The following is a 23,655-nucleotide window of genomic DNA, read 5'->3' as shown; positions in this document are numbered from 1 at the left end:
TCTGATTCATGGAATCTGCAAAGAGTAGAGGAATAATGCTGATCAGGGTGTGGCTCTCCGTGCACAAGGCTGATCGGCATATGAACTCGCCTTGTGCAGGTGAAAAGAAGCAGCTACTGCACACGTGTCAGAGGGGGCGTGTGTCAGTTCGCTCTCCTCATTCGGGGCGGGGTCAGCACGAGTAGAGAAGAAGCATAATGCATTTGGGTAAAAATTGGACATGCTAAAATGGGGGATCCCTGATTGCAGTCGAGGTGGGTATATTGCCGCTCACGCCTCCTCCAACTCACGCGCAGCCCTTAGCGGAACCCTTTTCACCTATGCATTCTGCACAGGCGCCTCTCTATCTGCTAATCAGGGTCCTTACACAGTGTTTTGAAGACCCCACCCACATGGTCCACTCATCCCACCCTAGCAGTAATGTGTCTGCTGCAGGCACTGCCAATTATGCCCACTAGATGGCGCCCAGCCGACCGGTGTCAACTCGAGTTTCGAACCGAGGAGTTCAGAATCTCGGCACTGGTGTGCTAGCGGAATATCCCAAGTTTTAGACCTTTAATCCCAATGGTACCTGCTCTAAGTGCCTACATTGTGTGATTGTGTGAATTTTTTTACCAAATGATTTGGTTCTGGTCATCCCGTGCAGGTGCATGTGACTTTTTTCCACACCAAGAGATACTCCAGCTGACACTGGCAAACCTTGCCTCTCCAACAAAGACTAGTGTCAATAGAATAAAAATAGTAGTATGTTTTACTGGCTAAGTAAATTATTAAACATTTCTAAGCCATTTCTACATCTTTACACTAAATACTAATATCAGAAACTATTAATATCTATGAATAGGCAATGAATATGTGATGGAAATGCCTCTATATACTTCAGTCATTAAATTAAGATAAACATCTACAATTCTGGCTCTGTTTCAAACAACATACACCTGTTCTAAAAAGTTAAATTAGTTAAATTAGATCTTTATTATCATTATTGCGCAACACTTTGGTCATTAAGCACATTGCTAGCTAAAGATTATTTATTCATTTTACTACCCCCACTTTATACTGGTCATGGCTGCAGTGGGTCCGGTTTTCTTAGAATCACTGGGCGCAATGCAGTAACACACCCCAGACAGGATGCCAATCCATCAGGTGGCCTTAGCCACCCCCCTCCTTCCTGAAATAGCCAATCATGTCTGTATGTAGATGGCTGACTGTTTACAAATGCAATTTTTCTACAGAAGGTACATCTTTACATTTTTAAAAATGTGTTTGAACCAAACATTTCAGAAAGAAATGTGTAAAATTTTTATTGACATCCGAAATCAGGCTGGCCGGGCATCTACACAGAGATGATGGGCTGAGGAAAGATGGCTGAAACCCTGCTATGGATTAAGACCTTATCCATGTCCACAAAGTTGAATCAGTTCATCTGGACACAAGTTTGTTGTAGAGATACGTTTCGTCACTCAATCCGAATGACTTCTTCAGTCTCAGACTGAGTGCCTTCGAATGACTTCTTCAGACTGAAGAAGTCATTCGGATTGAGTGATGAAACGTATCTCTACAACAAACTTGTGTCCAGATGAACTGATTCAACTTTGTGGATTTGTGTACCTGGATTATTGAGCATGCATCAACAGACCTTATCCATGGTTTTCTTAAATTTACGAATGTTTCCCGAAACCCTTCGTAACTAACGTAGTACTTAAAATCGTTCGTAAATTACGAGTAGTCAAACCCATTCGTAACTCACTAAGTACTTCTTAACTTGAACTTTGTGTGAAAATTCAGCCAATTTTCCTTTAAAAAGCTCACAGATGCACTGGTACTATTACACCGCAACATCACCTTTATAAAAAATATTAACTATCATGAAAAAAAAACATTCATCATGGATTAAGACCTTATCCATGGTTTTCCTGCTCTCTGCTCAGTGTTTTCCACTAGAACCGGACCTTCTGTGACCCTGACCAAAAGAAAATAAATAGTAAAGTTAAATGTATGTGGGTGCAGGCATTTTACACTGATCTCAGCTTGTGTGATACGTCGACTGGTTGGTCTCTGTTTCACTGTGGCTGCTCTGGAGTCTACGTCTGTAGGCCGTTGTCTCATCACCACTACAGGCTCTTTAGGTGAACTCAGCATCTCATCCAGTTTTTCTGTAAGGCATAAATATTAACACATACTAAGACCCTAAGTATAAAAAAACATATTTTACTATTTATATACATTGTATTCATGTTTAATGAAAAACATCCATGTGTACTGTGGTTACACTATTCACAATCCACAACAAGACACACAATTAAAATGACAATTAAAATTCTTCATGCTAAATAAGAAGTAACACAGACACATAGAACCATCTAATTTTGTCTAATCTTACCTCCCCTCCTTCTCCTTGATGCTTGTGGATAAGAAGCAGTAATCATTATACCATATGTTGTTTTTGTAATTGGTTGTTGGTCTACTAAACATAGCCAGTTTTAAGCTGGTAATTTATAAGGTAAAATAATTAAACCTGCAACTTAACATTTAATTTAAGTAGTCATTTATTATGCACACATTATTGTTTGATACTGCAACAAAATATGCAGTGCTTTGTACAGAATTTTTTAACAATCTACTATTGAATCTGTATGTGTATATAATTCCCCCATGCTGTTTGGTTAATGCACTCATTTTGTCTTTATTATTTTATGTGTGGTTAATTTTAAAAGTGATTTTGAAGAAACAAAGCAGATACAAATGCCACAGCCGCACGGTGGCTAAGTGGGTAGCACTGTTGCCTCACAGCAAGAAGGTCCTTGGTTCAATCCCCAGGTGAAGCAGTCCGGGTCCTCTCTGTGTGGAGTTTGCTTGTTCTCCCCGTGTCTGTGTGGGTTTCTTCCGGGAGCTCCGGTTTCCTCCCACAGTCAAAAGACATGCAAGTGAGGTGAATTGGCGACACTAAATTGTCCATGACTGTGTTCGATATAACCTTGTGAACTAATTAACCTTGTGTAGTGAGTGACTACCGTGTCTGTCATGAATGTAACCAAAGTGTAAAACATGACATTAAAATCCTAATAAACAAACAAATGCCACTGCTGTGAAAATGCAGAGTTTTTTTTTTAAGACAATCAAATGATATAATTAGTCTGTTATGAATAATATAGATAATATTAGTTATTAAAGCATGTGTGTGTGCTGTTTTAAACTAACCTGGGCTGCACCCTGTGTGTGCAAGTGTAAGTCAAGGCTCTTAATATCTGCCCAGTTAATAAAATATTGGCTGATATTGATTAATGGGTGGTTTATTTCTTTGTCACATACACACAGTTTAAATCAAAAAGGAGTAAAGCAGATTTTTGTCCTTGGGTTTTAAACAGGATTTAACAGCTTATCACTGTTTAAAATACTGTGATCCAGTAAATTATCACAATACTATTTTGAAATCTGTCATAGTAGTGCTTTAAAAAAATGCTGATTTATATTACAGTAAACTGTATTATGGCAATTCTTACTTCTTCAATCATACATATATCTTAACACGAAGAAACTACTACAGAAAATTATTACAGATTGCAGATTATTACAGTAATTTGTCACTTTGGCAGTATCTGCTAGGCTTGCGCTCTCACTATGTAAGGTGATTTGTTTAAATTGGCTTCTGAAAGTGAAGCCTAGGAGAGAGTTTTACTTTGAAGCTGATACACTAATAGGTACCAAAAAGTGTTTTTACTTCATGTCCTGCATTATGAGAACATAGCAAAATGAGTGTGTTTGTGTGTTTTACCCATCTCTTCCAGCTCTGCCGTCATGCTTTTAGAGCGCAGTGTGAGACTGGTACTGGGGTCTCTCTTGGGAGGTGGAGGAGCTAAATGGCCAACAGGCAGACCAAAAAGAAATACATAGTTTAGGAGCATATACTGGAATTAAATGTCATACATATAGTAGAATGTAAATGTACATTTAAAAGTCTGTTGGTTGAACAATTGACAATTATGAGATTAACACCATAACTTGAAATATTAAATGAATGCGTTTTGACCTGCCAATCACAATCATCAGATGAATCTACAACGGAATGAAGACTTATCAGAATTCTAAAAAGTTATGTACTGTAACTGTAAACTTTTATAAAACCTTGTGTTTAAAACCCTTATTTGTCAGCAATCCATTTACCAAAATTAACTAAACAATAACAATTTAAATAAAATAATAAACATACAAAACCAAAGTAACTAAAAGTAAATTAAAATTTAAATAAAAAATTATGCAAAAACTAATTACAAAATACAAAATTAGAATAGGTATCTAGGATGCTCGGATGGCACAGTGGTCTAATATGCTAGCCCACCACTGCTGAGATTGGAGTCTGATTCACAGCTGTGCTATTGAACAGCGAGCACCTACACAGAAATGATTGTCATTAGAGATAGTCAAAGGGAATCCTCATTATTGCTGTAACTGCAGCCTCTGCTGGCTGCACCTGCATAGAGATAATGAATGATAGAGTGGAGTGAGTGACTCTCCATATATTATACTGCCTTCTGTGTAAACCCTACTCAGGCAATTAAATAACAGGGATTTGCAACTGCACATGTGTCGGAAGGGGCTTGTTTGAGGTATGGGCCTCCTCTCTCAGGGCAGGAGTCCACAGCAGTGGAGAAGGGACAAAACTGGATAGTTACATTTACATTTTCGGCATTGAGCAGACGTTTTTTATCCAAAGCAACTTACAGTACAGTGACAGTATACTGTCTAAGCAATTAAGGGTTAAGGGCCTTGCTCAGGGGCCCAACAGTGGCAACCTGCCAGTGGTGGGGCTTGAACCAGCGACCTTTTGATTACTAGTCCAGTACCTTAACCACTAGGCTACAACTGCCCCAACTTCAACTACAATAATTGGATATGACTAGACTGGGAGAAGAAGACATAAAACAATAGGTATCTGTATAAGTACCTTTTTTGCGAACAACATCTCCAGTGTCTGGTTTTCGTGTAACTGACACCACTTTCATAAGAAGACGACTTCCTCCCTGACGAATCAGGGAAACCACCTGCCTATGGCCCACTTTCACCACACTGACCCCATTTACCTGAGAAAGTGACCAAAAATTACATTTACACACACACAATATGATTGATTGTTAAAGTAAAAATTTTATTTACACTTATATGACAAATAAATGTCTGCTCCTAAACAGCAGCTTAATGCTTGACTGAAGTTTGTTGCTGATCACATAAAAAGTAAAAGCAGGAACAGGGGCATTTCAATTTGGGTTTTCTTTTTGACCTTTGGCAAGAGACCTTTTGCTGTTTTTCATTCATTCATTATCTGTTTTACCATCGCTTTATCCGGGTCAGGGTCGCAGTGAGTCTAATTCATAAGATGAAAAGCAGGAAACATTCTGGACAGGTCACCAGTCCATCACAGGGCACACACACACACATGCTCACATTTAAGGCAATTTTTATGTCTTTGGACTTGTGGGAGGAAACCAGAACACCTGGAGAAAACCCACATGGAAACAGGGAGAACATGCAAACTCCACACAGAAAGGACCCTTAACGGGAAGCGAATCCAGGCCCTTCTAGCCTACCCACTGCGCCACCATGCCGCCCTGACTGCTGTTTTTTTCATACTTTAAACTGGCTACATAAGCACAGTAATGTCACAAACACAATCACTAACAAAGAAAAAACTCTTTACCACAAGAAAGGTGTATTTTAAGGAATTAAGGAATATATTTGGGTGCTACCCTCAGTGTGAAAGGCAGGTAACACCCTGGACAGGTCGCCAGTCCATCCATCCACACACACACACACACACGCACACACACGCGCACACACACACACACACCTTGGGCAATGTTGTATCTCTAATTAACCTGACTGCATGTCTTTGGACTGTGGGAGAAAACCAGAGCACCCGGAGGAAACCCACATAGACATGGGAAGAACCTGGATCACTCCACCTGGGAATCGAACCCAGAACTTTCATGCCGAGAGGCGACAAAGCTACCCACTGAGCCACTGTTTCACCCTTCAAAAAACCTCAAATTCATATATGTTTTTCTTTTTTATTTAAGACGTGTTCTGATAATTCAGTCACAGAAAAAGAACAGTTGAAGAAATGAAAATGTAAAGACTGCCATGGCGTACAAGTCCCCATACAGGTGTATGTAAAGTTTTAAATTCAACAGTACCTAGAGTGTAAGTATTTACATCTATTTTTAATCAATGCCTTCTGTGACACATAGAAAAGCAGATCATATTTCTAAATTAAAGGCTTATATAACTGTACATTACCATCTAACCATTTATTTAGCATAGTTGGCTTTTCCTATAAGTAAGTAGCACTTTTCTAAATTGTATAGTTTAATTTAGGAATAGTTTAAAGTATATATCCTCTTGCCTCTATAAGAAAGTCGCCAGTACGCAGTCCTGCCCTCCATGCCACCCCATCCAGGTCCACTGACTCCAGATATTGCAGAGCGGGAAATGCAGGTGTCGGTGTGAATTCTTCAATAGGTGTTTCAGCTGATAATGTAAAACAGACACATCACTGGCGTAGGACTGGTAGGGCACAGAAATACATGTGCTTGTTGTGAAAGTAGCCTACCTTTAGCCCCTCGAAGAACAAAGCCAAATCCCTCACTATCTCTTTTTTGCAGTGTGGCCGTTTTCTCCTCTATTACATAATCACTGAGGTAAAACAGGTAAGAAAAAATTTTGTTTCCAAATTACACCTGTAACACTGTTTTTAACCAGAAAAAAAGTAAAGGTGTACCTGTACGAGGTAAAGTTATCATAGGAACCAACTGTGTAATGCCTAAAAAGCCTTTTGGTGCGATCTTCTCTTGTCTCTGCAAAACATAAGCAATTTTTTGTGCAATGAGCATGATATATATGTTATGCAAACATATATGTATGTCTACTGTTGCCTTATAGCCACACTTATAGCTAATTTATCAGGTGCACCTATTATAAATTGGCCAACAAAGTTTTATCGACTACACTTGCACATCATTATTTATTACGTAACACATTTACAAATGTAGGCAGTACCTGAAGGATAATTATAATATGGTAGAGGAAGGTACAGGAAATTTTAAGTTTGATTTCATGGTGATTTTGCAGTCAGAGCCCCATATTTATTACTTTATTTACTTTATTTGAAGAAACGGGAGGTAGGTGGGTGTATATTTATTATATTAAATATCACACAACTATTGTGGACTTTAGGACAGGTGACAACAAAATCATGTGTCTCAGTGTCTTAATGTGCCTTGGCATAGATCGTGCAAGTCAAACAGTAGTCAGTTTGTCCTCTGCTGCTGGGGGATCCCTAATTGCAGTCAAGCTGGGTATATTGCTGCTCATGCCTCCTCCGACCCGCGCACAGCCCTTAGCGGAACCCTTTTCACCTATGCACTCAGCACAGACGCCTCTCTATCTGCTAATCAGGGTCCTTACACAGTGTTTTGAAGGCACTGCCAATTATGCCTGCTAGATGGCTCCCAGCTGACCGGTGGCAACGCCGAGTTTCAAACCGAGGAGTTCAGAATCTCGACGTTGGTGTGCTAGTGCCACCTGGGTGCTGGTGGTCCAGTTTTCTATTGGTATTTATTTGTGTTTCTTCGTATCATTTTCATAGTTCTTAAGCCATTCATTGACCTCTGTGAATAGGCTGTTTCTAGACAAAGTATTATGAGATTTTTCCTTTTCCATTTGTCACCACCTGTATAGTGTGCATGTATGTGTATAGGTGTGCTCTGACCTAGCCGTGGGTCGTACTGTCTCAGCTGAACTTCCTCCACGCAGTGAGCAGGAAACCAACCAGATCGTCCTTTGACTGATCCTTCCCAGAATCCTCCCTCACCTATACTCAGCACTAGGAGAGAAATTGAATTGTTAAACATTGTTTTACACGTTTCACGAATGATCTTAAACGTTCTCAAACAAAGCAATCTTTCTTGCCACAGAAATTTACATTTTATAACATCAGGTTATATTTGTATTTCAGTACAGTATAAAATGAAGTACATTTTTTTGGTTTGTTTAATTAAAGTTAATGTAATGTCACTTATTTTAGCATGTTTTATAAACACTATATGGACAAACATACTGGCGCGACCCTTCTAATTATCAAACTTAATGTGTTTCAGTCACAACAATTGCTATCAAGTCTAATAAATCAATTATAAATTGTTTCTGACTTTGCAGCAACAGTTTAGGGAAGGCCCTTTCCTGTTCCAGTATTACTGTGCCATGGCATGAAGAAAATCTTGGTTTAAAGAAACTCCAGTGACCTGCACAGAACCCAGAACTCAGCCCCACTGAACAGCTTTGGATTGAACTGGAGTCAGTTGAGGCTTTCTTGGCCCAGCCATACAACTGCTCTTTTGACTGAATGGGCACAAATTCCCACAGACATACTTCAAAGTCTTGTGAAAAGCCTTCTCAGAAGAGTAGCTGTAGTTACAGCTGAAAAGACATAGAGATCACACTTTAATACCATTTGTTTTTAATAAAGGGATGGTCCAACAAGCTACACCAGGTAATTCCACCTTTTACCACCTGTTTTCCATATGTACCACATGACATTTATTGCCTATGTTATTATTACATTAAAAACCTGTTTTGGAACACTGTATATGTGTCCCTAATATACTGTAAGACAGACTGACCTTTGACCCTCTCCCCGCGGTTGAGTGTGATCTCACCCTCACCCTGCGGAGTGTGTGAGCTGACAGCAATGAAGGTACGGCCAGGCACCGCACTGTAGAGCCTCCGCTTGGATCCACGTGATACAGCAGGGGGGCTGGGATCCCTTTGCACAGGGCTGCCGGGGCTGCAGCATAAAAAAAACACACAATGCACACTTAAATGGAAAAAAATGTTAAAATCCTAAACATTGGGCTCTGAGGTGCATGGCGCAGTGGTCTAAAATGCAAGCCCACCACTGCTGAGACCTCAAGCTCTCAAGTTAAATCTTAGCTTTAATAATAGCTGGCTGGACGCTTACATAGACGTGATTGCCTATATCTGAGGATTGGCAGGTCGAATAAAATTCTTGTTGCTGCTGCAATTGTAGCCTCAGCTGGCTGGTCGATGGCACCTGCACAGAAATTGGGAATGATGGAGATCCATGCGTGACTTTCTGCACGCAACACTGATCCCTGCATTTACCCACCTCCGGCAGGTAAAGAAAAAAATGATTGACCGTTACACATGTTGGAGGGGGTGTATTAGGTACAGCCCCCCTAGGTCAGGCTAGGGGTCTGCAGCAGCAAAGGAAAGATGCATCACGCAGATTTAAAACACTCCAGTGTTGTTATGGCTGTTGAACACCCCAGTCTGAGTTTGTGTGTGTAAGTTTATTTTTGTTTGTTTTTTGTGTTCTTGTTGTTGTGGGAAAATTAGATATTATATTTAATATCACCTGAATATTAGTATTTTGCTGCTTGTGCATTAAATACTTATAGTTTTTAAATCCTTATGTGGCTGCTTGAGATGTGGCTGGGAGTCTAAAGTACAGAGATAAGCAACATGTAAAATGTTGTTTGTTTGTTTTGTTTGTTAGGATTTTAACGTCATGTTTTACACTTTGGTTACATTCATGACAGGAACAGTAGTTACTCATTACACAAGGTTCATCAGTTCACAAAGTTATATCACACACAGTCTTGGACAATTTGGTGTTTCCAATTCACCTCACTTGCACGTCTTTGGACTGTGGGAGGAAACCGGAGAACCCAGAGGAAACCCACACGGACATGGGGAGAACATGCAAACTCCACACAGAATGGACCTGGACTGCCCCACCTGGGGATCGAACCTAGGACCTTCTTGCTGTGAGGCAACAGTGCTACCCACTTAGCCACCGTGCCGCTCCGTAAAATGTTGTAAGCAGATAAGAAACAACAGTTAGGTTCCAAAGTCCAACACCCAATGTAATATGACCAGAGCAGTATAAAGGGAGGGCCATATTCTCCAATCCAGTCAACTCATCTTTGTTCCTTATTTTTCCACAACACTGTATTTGACTGCAATCATTCATTTCTTTATTTCTTACCAGTCTCCCTGTTCGTCACTAAGAAGCACTCCATAGCATGATGATGCCACTAGTGTCATTTAACTGTAGGCATGGAAATAACCAGCTGATGAGCAGTGACTGTCGTTCTCCAGATAAAGTGCTTGCTGTTCCAAATAGTTCAGTTTTTGTCTCATCTTTATATTGCCATTGTCCATTACATGCCGTTTCAGCTAACTACAAGCAGGCTGTCATGTGTCTTTTACTTAACAGTGGCCACTCATCTATAAAGGTCTGAGTTATAAGATGCTACTGAGATGCCACAGGCTCTCCAATCTCTGCACATAACATTTGGAGCCTTTCAAAGTAACTGCTGGGCTCTTCTCTACCTCTCTTAATGCCCTATTTTGGAAAGTTCAAAGTTTCTTCTTCCATTTCAAAATGATTGAGGCTACTGTGGTTTTGGAAACACTCAAAGTCTTAGATATTGTGTTATATCCTTGTCCTGATATATTCTATTTATTGCCTTTCCAAACTATGTACAATCAAATAAAGTTGCAACAGGTGGACCCCAGCTGAGATTTAGACCAATTTCAAGGATAATTAAAGCAAACAGAATGTACCTGACCACAAGGCTGGAAACCACAGCAAAGGGTCTGAATACTCTTGTGAATAAGATATTTGAATTTTAGATTTTTAATTAATTAAAAAAAGGTTTTCCTTTCACCATTATGGGTGTTTAAGCACAGAGTCATGAGTAGAAATGGCAATTAAAAAGTGGTTTTGTCCATTCTCTTGTGAATGCGCCTTTACTAAACGGAATATGGTATTCCAGATTCAAGCATCTCCACGATTTAGAAGTGTAAGGAAACAATAAAGAAGTAAAGGTAAAGTGCAGGTTTTATTGTATTTTTATATTGATTTTTTACTTTTTCCAATTGTATTTCAGTGTTTTTTTATACTTGCTATTTTCAGTGTATAAGTGTCAAAAATAACCCCATTATTATACATTAACCTAAAATATATGCAGTTCCACAGGACCACGGAACGCATTAACAGGTTTTCCATACATCCTTATGGAAAAAAAATACCTTGAAACTCAACCACTGTATATTAATTTAAAATTCAATGCAAATTCAGTGCACACAAAATCAAAGGAATTAAGGAGTTAGAACTTTATAATATAGATCTAGATATTTCTATGTCAGGCCTACCTGAGGTGGCCGCGGGTGTGTCTCCTGAGGCTGCGTGTGTGTACCCCTTGTGGGCTGTGTGGGCTTGGTACTATGTTGTCAGGTTCCAGAGGGGGCAGGCTGTGCAGTGAGGGGGCTGGTGAGGGTGCAGGTAGACTTTCGTCAAGTGCGTTATCACTGGCCGAACGCATCAGGGAGCGCCGAGGCGATGCGCACACCCCATGGCGGCGGGACGAGTATGAAGGGCTCTCCCTGAAAGGCACTGCGACAGAGAGACAGTCTCACACACATACACACCGTCGACTCATGGTCATGTACGCATACACAGAGTCGAGTGTCTGTGTATTCTCTGTGCTTCACGGTGCACGACACCAGGCATTTGTCGAGGGTGACAAACATGCACATAACATTAAACTCACACCACACACACATACCATTTACACACTCATAAAAAGAAGTGGACAAAGTATGAAATATGTGGGCATTATTCAACATGCCTTAAGCGCTAAGTTGTAAATACCGAAGAGTTGGTTTGTACTTAGTGTAAGACTGAGCTATTTTAAGTACTGTAAGTATGCTTTTATATTTAACTAACTATAAAAAGTCTTAAGGCATTAAGAATGACGCCCATTTAAGAGGGACTGAACAAGGATTGCAAAGGGATTGAACAAGTGTTACAGAAAATATTCATGGACAACCCAGAGACTGAGCTGAGAAATCTTCAGTATACAGAGAATACACAGAAATACACATATATCATGTATCACAACCCCACACACACACCCACACATACACACACACAAACAAGCCATACAGAAATTACAAACAGATGATTCACAGTTACATCAAAATCACACAGAGGAACAGTGAGATTTACAATGAGTGCACACAGATTATAACCACACAGATTATAATATGTCTACTAGACTATTCGGATACACTTTATTTAAAAATAATACTTACCTCAGGCCTTCACAACACATTTATAAACATAAAAGAATATATAAAGCATTGCTGGTTAATGTATAAAAGGCCTCTGTCAAAACATGTGACATGAATTTAGATTCTTAGTATAGTGATGGACTGTCTTAGATTATATACAGTCATGACCAAAATACTGGCACCCCTGCACGTGTTTCAAAAATGTACAACTTCTTAAAGAAAAATTCTGGTATTCATAAGCTGAAAAAAGCAAAAACTCCATTCCACACAACTTATTCCACACAAAACTCCAGAAAAAGTCTGGACAAAAGTATTGGCACCCTCAACTTAATATTATTCATTCTCTTCCTGTAACCATGAATGCGTTTTTTTACATCTCTCTAATGGAATTTTGAACCAATCTCCTCTTGCCAACTGCTCGAGGTCCCTCAGACTTTAAGTGTGCTTTCTTCCAGCTGTTCATTTGAGATCTCTCAACTTGTGTTTGATGGAATATAGATCTAGACTTATTGCCGGCCACTTCAGAACTCTCCAGCTGGAAGACCAATAGACCTCTAATAGTGGTCTTCAGATTTTTTTCCATGCACACAATCAAGGCATCCACTGCCCTCTCTTTAATCTTTTTCTGAGAACTTGGTTGAAGAAGAATGCCATCATTTGTCATATATCCATATGCATGTATTCTTTTACTGCATGTAATATGTTTGGAAGCTTGGGTCAGAGCGCAGGGTCAGTCATTGTACATTGACAGGGTTAATGGTCTTGCTCAATGGCCCTACAGTGACTGCATAGCAGAGCCTGGATTTGAACCAACAATCTTCCGACTGATATCCCAAAGCTCCACACACTAGGCTACCACTGTCCCACAATGGCTGGGTGAACCACCTTCTTGATTACGGTCTCGCACCTGCCAGGTAAGTATCACCTGTCACAGGCTTGTGAGTTTCACCTTATTGTGACAACCAGTTATTCTTTCTTTTTTCTATCCATTTTCTCTGCTGCAAGTTATGGCTATTATTTTGTCCACTAGCCTTCGGTTTGTGGTCTTTAGCCACAGTATTATTCTATTTTGGTTAAACATCTTGGAGGTTGGGTTTATTTTCAATTCTTGTCGGTGCGAGCCAACAATAGCAAAGTGAGGTGTGACTTGCCCCATTACAGCCACGTTGTAATCATTAAATACACATCCTTTTACCTGAAGCCAGTCAACACTAAATGAGGCACAGATGACTGCCAGTTAAGAGAAACATGGCACATCAATCATCTGCACCTCCATGCATTCTCTGCTGGTTATATTGTACATTGCATGTTAGATGGGCATGATTCTGTAACTCTTGCCCCCCCTCCAGCTGCTCTCCATGGCAGTTGGGCCCAGTACAGCTACAGTACCTTGGGCTGTAAACCTCTTAATCATGTTGCACACATTGGACACAGGATGGACTTGAAGGCTTGCACAATTTTGGGGGATTTCTTAAATCCTCAAACAAGTCTTTTCTCTTTTTTTCATGCTCAGTGTGGTACATACAGACACAAAGACTGAGTCAATTTTTCACTTTTTTAAAGTGGCTGCAAGTGGAATTTCTACATTGCCAGCATCTCTTACTTAGCTCCGGTGAATTTAAGTACAAATTAAACATACATTTTATGTAAAGGTGCAAAAATTTAGTCTGGTCCACTTCTAAAGAGGAAATATAAAAGATTTGACTTTTTCTCTCAGCTATTTCATGTGGCTTTAATGCAAACAAAAGAAATAAATACATAAATACTAAAGCATTTGAAACTGCAACAATTTGGCATGGCAATAGTATTTTTGGCCATGACTGTACAGGGTCAAAAAATACATGTTAGATTTATCAAGGTCTTTTAGCTGTAATCTGTTTTTAACTGTAAGTTTTAACCTTGATTTTTTTTCTGATCTATTTAATTACACATGGTCATTCTTGTGACAGACTACCTGTTATTTTTAGGCTTATGTAAATGGGGTGATAATTTTGTGGAGAAATGATAAATTTTATTAACTATACATGGGAACCAGTGCTTAAGTACAGTGCTTTGGATATAAAATTAATCATAATTTTAGTTACAGAAATCAGATTTTAGCTGGCATGTGAGAAATCAAATAGAGAGTTGTGTAATATATTATTTAACTGAAAGATTTGATTACTTTCATCAGATATGGGTACTGAGTAATAGCTCAGTGGTTAGGGCACTGGACTGGTAATAGGCAGGTTGCCAACTGTTGGGCACTTGAACAAGACCTTCAAGCTTAATTGCTTGGAATGCAAATCTTTTTGGATTTAAATGTATCCTCTTAATGCAATAAATGTAAGATAAAAGCGTAAGCCTGTGGTCTTAGTTCTTTCTCTGTCCTGGTACAAATCCTAAATAAAGATAAATTGCCTTTTTACTATTTAGCATTTTTGTTTGACATAAGCAGTGCTATCTGTGAGATTACATAAAAAGTAATAAAGGCATCTGTTATGGTTGTATTAAAGTGAGGCATCTACAGAGTGTATAATTTATTTTTATTCCAAGTATACAGTACACCTGCCAATGCTTCAAACACTGCCTGTTGTACTTTTACCAACAGCCAATGGTCTAAATAATCTCACTCCTCTGCATATAAGTATAAATGCTTTTGTTCTATTTTATCTTACATACTGCACAAAACCTGTAAAATGCAGTAAAAGATATATGTAATGCTTATGGATGTGTTATGAAGGCCCAATATAAGTATAAATAAAGTGTTACTGACAGTTCTTTGTTAGAACAACACATTCAATTCTACTTCACTGTTACTGTTGCTGGATAACTGATTAATATCATATACTGGATATTTGTATTCCGAATTGAATTTACGGTAACACCACAGTTTTTCCTATTTAAAACTGAGACATTCTAAATAATGTTTAAATGAATGAGCTTAACTAGTGAGCCAGTCACACCTTGCTTTAAGTACATATCTAACTAATGTAGGAGTCAGGGAGTTTTAGTCAAAAAGCTTTTTAAAAAGTTGATCACTTTACAAAGCTGATAAAAATATATATGTTTAGTAGCAATGTGAATTAATCATTCTTTCATACAGATTCATTTAAATAAAATTAGGCATTTTTTTGTTTGTTTATTGGTTTAATTTGTCTTCTTTTTTGCATTTTTCACCGTCTCAACATCTTCTGATTTGAAGTAAACTTAAAACTACACAAAATATGGCATTTATAATATTACAAGCTGTCTTGCAATAGCTTATATGTATTTTGTGTTTCTAAACTATAATGTTTCACAACCTACCTGCCTTCCTAATACTTTGTTCAATTAGCACTTAAATTTGCTTAGTAAGTCAACTGGATTGTATACTGTTCTTTATCCTTGTGGTAAAATGTATTGTTTTTTGGACCTGATGTAACACTTGAAGTCATGCATATGCATTTGGAGTTAATTTGTACAATATTTGACTCAAATTCAACTGAAGAAACAGATTCAAGAGCAGAGTATGTTTTTCAAGTCTGTTGTCTAAAAATCTAAACTTTATTTCTAAGTTTTGCTTTTTACTTTGAGAGCTAGCCATGAAATTCCAAAATAAAATCATTATTTACTTTATCTGTGAGATCAACATCAGATGCCACATTCCTATTCTTAACAGGACTTTTTTGGTCTATCAAAGCTGGCATCATTTCTTCTGGTATGCGTGTCCCTTGAAAATCAAGAAGGGGACAGTATGATATATGGCTGTAAGTGTGTGAATATTTACAATATTCTAAGTATACAATATATCTGCCAATGCAATAAATGTGCATTATTGACAGTTATGTTTTTTAGCATTTGATGACGTTTTAGTTGTTCCTGTAAGGTATGACAAAGTATGCAAATGGTGTAAATGGATATGCTTACTAATCTAATATTTAAGCCATATACTAAGGTTTGTATTAGAAAATATTTTTTGATGTTTTAAATATAAAATAACCAATTCCTCTCCTTGGAATTGATTAAATGAGTCATGTTTGCTTCATTAAAACTGACTCTTTAAAAGAAAAGGCTCACAAAACTGAATTGAATGAAAAGTCCACAACATGTTCATGAAACATCCAGTGTCCGTGGCTGCTCCAGCCAAAGAAAAAAACAAAAGAATACAACACTGATGTAAAAAAAATACTCATCTAATAACCATTGCCAATTATGTTTGCATTAGCGTATAGTTGTTTTCAGGTTAAAGCATAAAAACTGAAAGAAGGTGCTAAATTTGTTATTGTCCCAACAAACTTGAGTTTCATTAGATCAGCAGCATTTAGTGTGCTTGCTGTCTTCAACCATAATAAATAAAAAGCTCTGTTGCAAATTGCATAATGTCTATGACATTATGTCAGACCTAACATCACTCAGTGTGTACTAATTTGACATACTGTTAAGCACAGTTGTATTTGTTCTACTGAATAATAAAGTCTGTCAAATACCATGAATATAAAAGTATTTTGATATGTGTCTCCTATCAGTAAAACATAAACTAATATAGTAAGTGTAATAAATAATATCAATCAGAACATCGATGATAAGTATTTGTAATTTTTAGGGCTTTCTTGGGCAATAAAATACTGAAAACAAGCATGTTAAATATGATATTTAAAACTAATAAAATGATTCCTAATAATTGTATTTTCACCGTTTGAAATTAAACATTCAATGGAAAAATCATAATTTCACCAAGTTAAAGTGGCGTCTTTAAGTGTTATTTGACCATTCAGTTAAGTGTTTGAGAGTTTTAAAGTGCTTAGTGAATACATGTTTACTGAATAGGTACCTATTCCATTTAATCCACTTTTGATTAAATGATTACAGTGCTGCAACTTTTTAGTTAGTATAATTAATGCTAAAAATAGGAACCACTTTTGTATATTCATGTTACGAGAGGTTAGTAACGTCAAGAAAGGTCTTACCTACGTCTGAGGTTTTATGAAGCTTGATGATCTCTGCCAAGTCAAAATTCCCTGCAATGATGGCCACCTACAAGTGTATCAGTATAAACATTATTTTAGCATGCTAATGCATTATATGATGATAAAAAGCAATATTTTTTCTTCTCTTGTTTTAATTTTTTTCTCTTTTGTCTCCCAATTTAATCACAGCCATTATTATGCTATCTGCGTTTCCTCTATCTTATTACAAGTACTACTGTGATAGAGTATAAAACAATATGTGCTTTTATTAAAAATCCATGAAGCCATCTAATTTATCTTTCATGCGGCCACACATTCAGCATTATAGGGTTGTTTCACTCTAACTGAACAGAAAGACATATATGGCATCTTTACCACCCAGGGAGCAGTTCCAATTATGCTTTTTCGGATTCTAATCATAGTTGGCTGTGATATTTATTTTATGATATGGTTTTCTCATAGCAGAAATATATAACATTGTCAAAGTAGGCTACCTGAAATGCTGTCTGGTTGTTGTAGTTCTTAATATCCTTATTTGTTCCACGAAATAGCAGCACTCTGGCACAGCCATCCTGTACAGAGGGGGCAGGGGTTGGGTTGGATATACAGTGTATCACAAAAGTGAGTACACCCCTCACATTTCTGCAGATATTTAAGTATATCTTTTCATGGGACAACACTGACAAAATGACACTTTGACACAATGAAAAGTAGTCTGTGTGCAGCTTATATAACAGTGTAAATTTATTCTTCCCTCAAAATAACTCAATATACAGCCATTAATGTCTAAACCACCGGCAACAAAAGTGAGTACACCCCTTAGTGAAAGTTCCTGAAGTGTCAATATTTTGTGTGGCCACCATTATTTCCCAGAACTGCCTTAACTCTCCTGGGCATGGAGTTTACCAGAGCTTCACAGGTTGCCACTGGAATGCTTTTCCACTCCTCCATGACGACATCACGGAGCTGGCGGATATTCGAGACTTTGCACTCCTCCACCTTCCGCTTGAGGATGCCCCAAAGATGTTCGATTGGGTTTAGGTCTGGAGACATGCTTGGCCAGTCCATCACCTTTACCCTCAGCCTCTTCAATAAAGCAGTGGTCGTCTTAGAGGTGTGTTTGGGGTCATTATCATGCTGGAACACTGCCCTGCGACCCAGTTTCCGGAGGGAGGGGATCATGCTCTGCTCAGTATTTCACAGTACATATTGGAGTTCATGTGTCCCTCAATGAAATGTAACTCCCCAACACCTGCTGCACTCATGCAGCCCCAGACCATGGCATTCCCACCACCATGCTTGACTGTAGGCATGACACACTTATCTTTGTACTCCTCACCTGATTGCCGCCACACATGCTTGAGACCATCTGAACCAAACAAATTAATCTTGGTCTCATCAGACCATAGGACATGGTTCCAGTAATCCATGTCCTTTGTTGACATGTCTTCAGCAAACTGTTTGCGGGCTTTCTTGTGTAGAGACTTCAGAAGAGGCTTCCTTCTGGGGTGACAGCCATGCAGACCAATTTGATGTAGTGTGCGGCGTATGGTCTGAGCACTGACAGGCTGACCCCCCACCTTTTCAATCTCTGCAGCAATGCTGACAGCACTCCTGCGCCTATCTTTCAAAGACAGCAGTTGGATGTGACGCTGAGCACGTGCACTCAGCTTCTTTGGACGACCAACGCGAGGTCTGTTCTGAGTGGACCCTGCTCTTTTAAAACGCTGGATGATCTTGGCCACTGTGCTGCAGCTCAGTTTCAGGGTGTTGGCAATCTTCTTGTAGCCTTGGCCATCTTCATGTAGCGCAACAATTCGTCTTTTAAGATCCTCAGAGAGTTCTTTGCCATGAGGTGCCATGTTGGAACTTTCAGTGACCAGTATGAGAGAGTGTGAGAGCTGTACTACTAAATTGAACACACCTGCTCCCTATGCACACCTGAGACCTAGTAACACTAACAAATCACATGACATTTTGGAGGGAAAATGACAAGCAGTGCTCAATTTGGACATTTAGGGGTGTAGTCTCTTAGGGGTGTACTCACTTTTGTTGCCGGTGGTTTAGACATTAATGGCTGTATATTGAGTTATTTTGAGGGAAGAATACATTTACATTGTTATATAAGCTGCACACAGACTACTTTTCATTGTGTCAAAGTGTCATTTTGTCAGTGTTGTCCCATGAAAAGATATACTTAAATATCTGCAGAAATGTGAGGGGTGTACTCACTTTTGTGATACACTGTAGGTATGAGACAGAAAGATAGAGAAAAGCTTGGGTGCAGATTAGGGAGAGATGATAGGGTACACTGGTATAGGGTCAAGAAAATGTATAAATATAAATGTTGTTAAATATGAAAGTTTATAGGCATTGAATATAAAATGTGGTTATAGATTTTTCTTTTTCACAAACATGCCACTTTGCCAAACCATTAAATCGGTGTGGCTTTGTTCATGACAAAACTGGAGTACCTGGTGAAAACCTACACAGATACAAGAAATATGTGGTATGTTTTGCGTTTAGCTTTGTTAGACATTATTTGTTTCATTTAGCATAACAAACAAAGTTTCTGATAAGATGCCAAAAAAAACTACTGACCGTGTGACTTGATAGACTGTAAATACTGTATATAAAATAAAATAATTGATAGTTAAAGTATGTATGGAGAAACCTTTTTTACTAGACATAAAGTAAAATGTCAAGTCAGCATGTCGTGTAGAAAAATAAATTGATACAGCACTGACATAATTTACATAATTTACAAGTAATTAAGTAAAATCAATAAAATATTAAAATTAAATAGTGGCAGGCCAAAGTTTGGTAAATGTTTGAAGTATGATTTTTGGGTAGGACAATTGGGTATTGTTTAGGAACAGGATCTAAATCTAAGGAATATTTTATATAATAATTAAACACTTTTTTATCGACCTCGCATTATTATATTTCTATTTATTCTTTAGAGAGGAATATAGGAATACACACTTGACAATGTGTAACATTGTGTGTAAACATAAAATTAGCACTTACTTTCTTGTCTTACTTTCTGCATTGTGATAGAAATTAATATGAGTAAGAGGCTTCTGAGTAAGAGGCTTTTTAAAAAATCATATAATGTATGTTTTCACATATTTAGTAATCATTAAGTATAAGATGTTTTTCACATATCCAGCAACCGAGGTCACAGAAAGAACAGAACAATCAGATAGAACGTGCAAGGAGAAACATGGCAAGGTATAACAACAAAGTGTATTTAAGAAAGACAAGCTATCGAATCACAAGACCTATGTCAGACATAGCAGATGCTATGGCGCCAAGATGTAACTTCGTATTTTGAATAACACATGAGTAGGTGTGTATTCTTTTGTGTCCGACTCCGGGGAGGAGGGGTTGGCGATGGAGAGGGTGATAAGAGCTATAAAAGACCTATGTAAAATCACTTTACATCAGAAGCGGTATGCTTCTATGCTGTATGTAAGAACCCACAATTGTGCTTTCATTAAACTTCAATCCAGCTAAAAAGAATCTCTTGTGTCTGAGTTTGCTTTCTGACAGGAAAAATTCCACGACAGCATCACAGGTTGCATAGAAACCACAGACTTAATTATATTAGTTTATAGTTTAATACACATGATTCTAGATTTTTAGACCACAGATTTGGTTTAAAATTTAATTTTAGTATCTGATTTGTTTTAGCCTAATGTTACTTTTGGTCAACTATTATAACCAACTATTATAAAAATTAATTTAAAATGAAAACTTTGAAAAATACACTCTTTTACTACAATAAAAAATGCAGTTTTAGGAACAATACTCAAAATTGATATTAAAACTATAAATGTGACTGGCCACACAAACTAAAAAATTAACTACAAATTAAGTTTACATATACTTCTCAGATAAATGTACATGATATGGCCAAATATGTATGTATATAGTATGTGGACACCCTTCCTAGTTATTGATATTGAGTTTCAGCCACACCCATCAATCATTGCTTAAAATTATTGTATCACTGTAGACTATAAACTAATTGCGTGCAGTTAGAATCTATTTCTATTCAACTTATTCATATTGAACATTCAGCTGCTTAAAGAAAGTATTGTTTGCATAATATTATCATTAAAAGTTTAAGTTAATTGCTATAGTAAGTAAAAGCTTTCTAATCTAATCAGTCTCAAACATTAATTTGATTAACATTTCATCATGTTACTGTTACTGTCTTATCCTAAAGCCATCCGAAAAACACCTTGGACAGGGCTAAAGACATACAGAGACAAGGAAAACAAGAAACCTCTCTCAGACTGGAGACGGCGATCCAGCCCAGAACCATGGAATATTGTCAGTGTAGAAGTTTTAACAGATAAAGATTTAAATTCTTGTTCAGACATTTGTGTACCTGGTTGTATAGAGCACAGAGATGCAGCGCTGTATTTCCTGAGGCATTCTGTGCACTCATCTCAGCTCCATAGAACAACAAGTGCTCGAGGTGCTGCACATTCCCATGTCGACACGCCTGCAAAAAATGCCACCCATGAAATAGCTTTTTATTTAGTTATTATTTTATTTCATTGTTTGAGGGCAATTCATGTGTGTGCATGCTACCTGGTGGATTTCCTGCCAGCCATTTTCATCACTGTACCCGAGCTGAGCATGATCATAAAGTAACAGCTCACAGCAGTATGGGTCCCCACCCACCATGGCGCTGTGGTACAGAGGAGTCAGCCCACGACTATCTTTATAGTCTGGAGATGCACCTAGATCTAACATTGTCTATAAAAGAAAAAATGACAAAAATTAGGAATGAAAAGTAAACAATACACTGCATTTTTTAAAATAGGTAATAAACATCTTTTTGTTCTTAATTAGCTTATGGTCACATAGAAATATGGTCAAATGACAAACATTTTATAAAATACTCTGAATATTTTATATTTTAATAAATGTATTAAAAATTACTTTTCTGAACAAACACATTTGACAAAAGTTTTTGGTTCTTGCATTAAGTACTTGAACCCTTATTTGTAAAATTAAACTTTATTCTGTGTATTAGTTTGTATAGCCTATTAGGTACATGTAGGTAACAGTATCTATATGTTCTACAGGGTGTCCCAAAATGAACTGATATTTTAAATTTGGCACCTTTTTTTCGCGGCAAAACCTGTTAGAGATTTTTAAATTGCTGTCATTAGTAAATGTTGAGGTTAAATCATGAAAAGTTACCCAATCAAACAATGCGTAGAAATTGTAAAAACTCACTTTAAAAATGGTGATGTGAATTGGTCGCCAAGATCATGTGACCTGACGCCGTTAGACTTCTTTCTTTGGGGTTATCTTAAGGATAAAGTGTACACCAACAAACCACAATTCACTGAGGACCTCAAAGAAGAAATTCGACACAACATTGCTGAAATTTCTCAGCAATTATGTCAACGTGTCATGGAAAATTTCATCAAAAAAGTGAACATGTGCTGCCACGGTCATTTGTCAGACGTTTTGTTTCATACATAACCTCCATGTCTTTACTTTCAAATAAAGCAAAAAACATTATTAATGTTCAAATAAAAAATGTGTTTTATTAAAAAATTTAAATGTCAGTTCATTTTGGGACACCCTGTATATTGCATGTACTCTCCCATTCAGTAACATACACAGTAACAGTACAAAAGTGACCAATAACTAAGAAAATACATTAATTATAAATATTCTTGAATTGGTATTGTTAAAAAGGGTCCAATATTATCATTGTTTATCAAAATGTCCTCTAAAAAAATTAAATGTTCTTTAGTGTAATTTCTTGATCGAACAGTAGAAATTATGTTAATTATTATTTTTAATGTGCTATTTAAAAAAATATATATTTTAGTTTATGCATTTTCTCCCCTTTTTCTCCCTTATAGCGCGTCCAATTGCCTTATTGCGTCATGCTTCCTCTCCACCAATGCCGATCCCTGCTCTGAATAAGGAGAATGAAGCTAACCCACGCCCCCTCCGACACGTGGGCAGCGTACCGTATGCCTTTTATCAGCGCAGCTCAGCATTGTGTATGGAGAGGACACACCCTGAGAGCACTCTTTTCTCATCTCTGTGCAGGCGACATTAATCAGCCAGCAAAGGTCGTAACTGCACCAGTCATGAGAGAGAGACCCCATCTGGCTTAGTCCCGCCCAAATCTGAACAACAGGCCAATCGTTGTTCATGTGGCCGCTTAGCCTTAGCCGGTAGGCAGAGCTGAGATTCGATGCGATGTATTCGAAATCCCAGCTCTGGTTCCAGCATGTTTTTACTGCTGCGCCACCTGAGTGGCTTAATGTGCTATTTTTAAATGATAATTAATAAAGATAAAAAAAAAAAAACAAGTTTAGTTTAAAAGGACTGATATTCCGTCAAAAACAAAGAGTAAGTTGGAGTTAAAAAAAAAAAAAAAGACACTCTTTGCTCTTTTTGAAACAGTAGACATTAAGGGACAATGAAACTAAATGGTAATAAATTAACATAAAGTGTACATTAAGTTCAGAATTATGACACTGTGATTATTGAAAAAGCTATATATTTTTTTTCGAAAGCATCC

General features: G+C 37.7%; 1 protein-coding gene across 1 annotated transcript in view; it reads right to left on the bottom strand.

The window, feature by feature from the left end:
* The window catches only part of shank3b (SH3 and multiple ankyrin repeat domains 3b), a 59,718-nt gene that overhangs the window by 7,285 nt on the left and 28,778 nt on the right, over positions 1 to 23,655 (bottom strand). The window contains exons 7-21 of the mRNA XM_062994924.1: positions 21,690 to 21,857; positions 21,484 to 21,600; positions 17,579 to 17,656; positions 17,085 to 17,151; positions 11,236 to 11,494; positions 8,676 to 8,839; positions 7,766 to 7,879; positions 6,776 to 6,851; positions 6,608 to 6,690; positions 6,401 to 6,525; positions 4,946 to 5,081; positions 3,776 to 3,856; positions 2,384 to 2,404; positions 2,020 to 2,156; positions 616 to 718 (exon numbers count right to left, since the gene is read on the bottom strand). Of these exons, the coding sequence (XP_062850994.1) occupies positions 616 to 718; positions 2,020 to 2,156; positions 2,384 to 2,404; positions 3,776 to 3,856; positions 4,946 to 5,081; positions 6,401 to 6,525; positions 6,608 to 6,690; positions 6,776 to 6,851; positions 7,766 to 7,879; positions 8,676 to 8,839; positions 11,236 to 11,494; positions 17,085 to 17,151; positions 17,579 to 17,656; positions 21,484 to 21,600; positions 21,690 to 21,857 (1,729 nt within the window). The remainder of the gene's footprint in view (positions 1 to 615; positions 719 to 2,019; positions 2,157 to 2,383; positions 2,405 to 3,775; positions 3,857 to 4,945; positions 5,082 to 6,400; positions 6,526 to 6,607; positions 6,691 to 6,775; positions 6,852 to 7,765; positions 7,880 to 8,675; positions 8,840 to 11,235; positions 11,495 to 17,084; positions 17,152 to 17,578; positions 17,657 to 21,483; positions 21,601 to 21,689; positions 21,858 to 23,655) is intronic.

The sequence above is a fragment of the Trichomycterus rosablanca genome, chromosome 1 (genome assembly GCF_030014385.1).
Source record: "Trichomycterus rosablanca isolate fTriRos1 chromosome 1, fTriRos1.hap1, whole genome shotgun sequence".
NCBI lineage: Eukaryota > Metazoa > Chordata > Actinopteri > Siluriformes > Trichomycteridae > Trichomycterus > Trichomycterus rosablanca.
Note: the sequence above shows the minus strand (reverse complement) of the source record. Positions and strands in the feature narration are given on the sequence as shown.